The sequence below is a fragment of the Cyprinodon variegatus genome, unplaced genomic scaffold (assembly GCF_000732505.1).
Source record: "Cyprinodon variegatus isolate N-32 unplaced genomic scaffold, C_variegatus-1.0 Scaffold1644, whole genome shotgun sequence".
NCBI classification, from domain to species: domain Eukaryota; kingdom Metazoa; phylum Chordata; class Actinopteri; order Cyprinodontiformes; family Cyprinodontidae; genus Cyprinodon; species Cyprinodon variegatus.
In genome coordinates this window covers 22034-24838 of record NW_015152097.1, presented here as the reverse complement: position 1 = coordinate 24838, position 2805 = coordinate 22034, and the positions used below count along the sequence as shown (strand labels likewise).

General features: G+C 53.1%; 1 protein-coding gene across 1 annotated transcript in view; it reads right to left on the bottom strand.

The window, feature by feature from the left end:
• Positions 1-337: 337 nt before the first annotated feature.
• Positions 338-2805, bottom strand: part of LOC107104189 (forkhead box protein O3-like) — an 8386-nt gene continuing 5918 nt past the window's right edge. Inside the window, exon 4 of the mRNA XM_015404133.1 lies at positions 338-2257. Coding sequence (XP_015259619.1) covers positions 533-2257 — 1725 coding nt within the window. The 3' untranslated portion in view covers positions 338-532. The remainder of the gene's footprint in view (positions 2258-2805) is intronic.

Sequence of the window (2805 nt, the reverse complement as noted above, 5' to 3'; positions counted from 1 at the left end):
ACTCATTGGGGCCTCATTGGGGGGACTCATTGGGGCCTCATTGGGGGGACTCATTGGGGCCTCATTGGGGGGCTCATTGGGGCCTCATTGGGGGGCTCAATGGGGCCTCATTGGGGGGCTCAATGGGGCCTCATTCGGGCCTCATTGGGGGACTCAATGGGGCCTCATTGGGGGGCTCATTCGGGCCTCATTGTGGGGCTCATTCGGGCCTCATTGGGGGGCTCATTGGGGCCTCATTGGGGGGCTCATATAGGGGCTCAGTGGAGGCTCATTGGGGCCTCATTGTGGGGCTCATTCGGGCCTCATTGGGGGGCTTATATAGGGGCTCATTGGGGCAGGTTCAGTACAGCAGGAGACAGAAACATTTAGAAACATGGTGGAAGGACGTGAAGTAGGGAAGTTCACAGAGTCTTCAAGAAATAAACATAAATAACATCACAGAAAGTCAGAGTAACATTAAACCAGGAAGCAGCCAAGCCAGACCCCGCCCAGTGGGTGATTTTGATGGTCTGTTCAAACCTCAGCTCTGAGTTCATCCGGGGACCCAGCCCTGGTGGCTCTGTGCTGGTGGAGGGCAAGGATAACCTCCTAACGTCATGCCCATCCCCATGGCCACCCCTTCAGATAGAGGGCCATCAAAGCTGAAGTCAACACTGTCTGTGGCCATAAAGTCATTGAGCAGGACTGGGTTCACATGGCAGTCTATGCTGCTGGGGAGGTTCTCCATTTCCAAGCTGGCAGCGATTCTGCTGTGTGAGTTCTGTCCCTGGTACCCAGCATCGCCTACTTGGTGACTCTGGTTGCTGTGAAAATAGGACTGCCAGGGTTCAGCCATAGGCTGATGGGGTCCTCTTTGATAGGGATGTTGTCGGGGCTGAGGGGCAGATGCTAGGCGGCAGGGGTCCTGAGGAACATCCATGATGCTTGCAGGGTTTGGGGGCAGGGAAGGAGATATTGGGAGGTGGGGTCGAGGCCCATAGTGACTCGAACTCTCAAGACTGTAGGGCTGCAGGAGGTCTGTGCTCACCCGAGGGGACAGAGCCTGATGCCGGGGCCTGGAATGGATGCTCTGAGGATCATGGGGCGTTTGACGGTGCAGCTGAGTTTGACTAGAGTTGTGATCATGGCTGGAATCTCCTTTCCCTCTGTGGCCTTGCTCATGTCGTTGTCCATATTCGTGGGAAGGGTATGGCTTGTGACTGTGGCTGTAGCCTTGGCTGGCTTGGTGTTTGGGATTTTGGCGGTGGGTTGTGTTTTGGTCATGGACTGGGCTTTTACCTTGACCGGGGTTATGAGCCGGCTCATGGATGTTGTTCTGGTTTTGATTGTGGACATTATTGCCCTGCGTTATCAGTGCACCTGGTGCCCGTCCTGGACCCAGCACATTGTCTTTGTTGCAGTAAGGACCTCCTGTAAGCAGACTCTGCAGAGCATTGTTCTTTGGATAGCCCCTCATTGGGTGCTGAAAGCTGACCTGCTTGTTCTCTTGAATGGTCTCCATTGGGGTGTGTCGCTGCAACATACAAATGGAAGACTGTCCATAAACAGGCCCACAGTAGGATCCCTCTGGTTTTGGTCCAGGACCAAAGGGATAAACATTGGACTTGATTTGCTGCTCCTGCTGGGAGAAGCTACTGTCATCTAGACCAATAGCTCCAGTCAGGTCGGTGAACTGAGGCAGTTCCACATTGGGGCCGTGGCCCCCTGTAGCCAAGGCTGGTGAGCGGGTGCTGGTAGGACTGGGGTATATCCGAGGGGAAGCTGAACAGGGCAGTCCCCCTTCCTCGGGTTCATCAGCTTCAGCCTCTGCGAGGATTGGGGACAGACAGCCACTCAGGGTGGAAGCAGAGGAGGAAGTGCGGGAATGCAGCTCTGTCCAGTTCTCATACTCTTCACCGGTGATGCCAACACATCCTTTCCCTGCTGGACTGCCGTGTTCTGGGGAGCTCTGCATTGTTGGACCAGCCCCCTGGCATTGTCCGCGTCCCAGTCCGATTGCTCCCGCTCTTTTTCGACTGATGCGACCTTTAGTCTTTAAGTAGCGTGTCCCGCTGTCTGTCGATGAGGCCCGTCGTCTTGGTCCCTTACCCATCTTCCCCCCTTCTGGGTTTAACATCCACCAGGAACTCTTTCCTGTTCCCTCGTTCTGCACTCGGATGAATCGACTGTGCAATGACAGGTTGTGTCTGATTGAGTTCTGTAATGACAGGAAAAGATGTGGGAAATGTGAGAAAAACAAGCATATAATCAGGAAAGGCTAAAGAAACACTAAAAGCTAAATAATTTTGTTTAGGGATAAACTATCAAGCATTCATGACAAGTTAGACAAAAAATAGATAAAGAAAAAGCAGTGGATAGCAGAGAGGGCAGTGAGTGTGAAGGACCAATCGATATCTCCCCTGACTAACCGCTGCTCTCTGCACACGCTCACTGAGTCACAATATCAACATGGGAGCAGCATCACATCAAACTATCACCAAGGTTACAGGAATGAATCGCAGGAGGAAACCTGATCACAGAACGCCCGTACGCATCACATCCACCACAGGGGAGGGGGGTGAGTAGAGGGAGATAGAAGAGAAGAGGGAGAGAGGCAGCCGTCCATCCATCCACCATCCATCCACCATCCATCCATCCATCCATCATCCATCCATCATCCATCCATCATCCATCCATCATCCATCCATCCATCCATCCATCCATCCATCATCCATCCATCATCCATCCATCATCCATCCATCCATCCATCATCCATCCATCATCCATCCATCATCCATCCATCCATCCATCATCCATCCACCATCC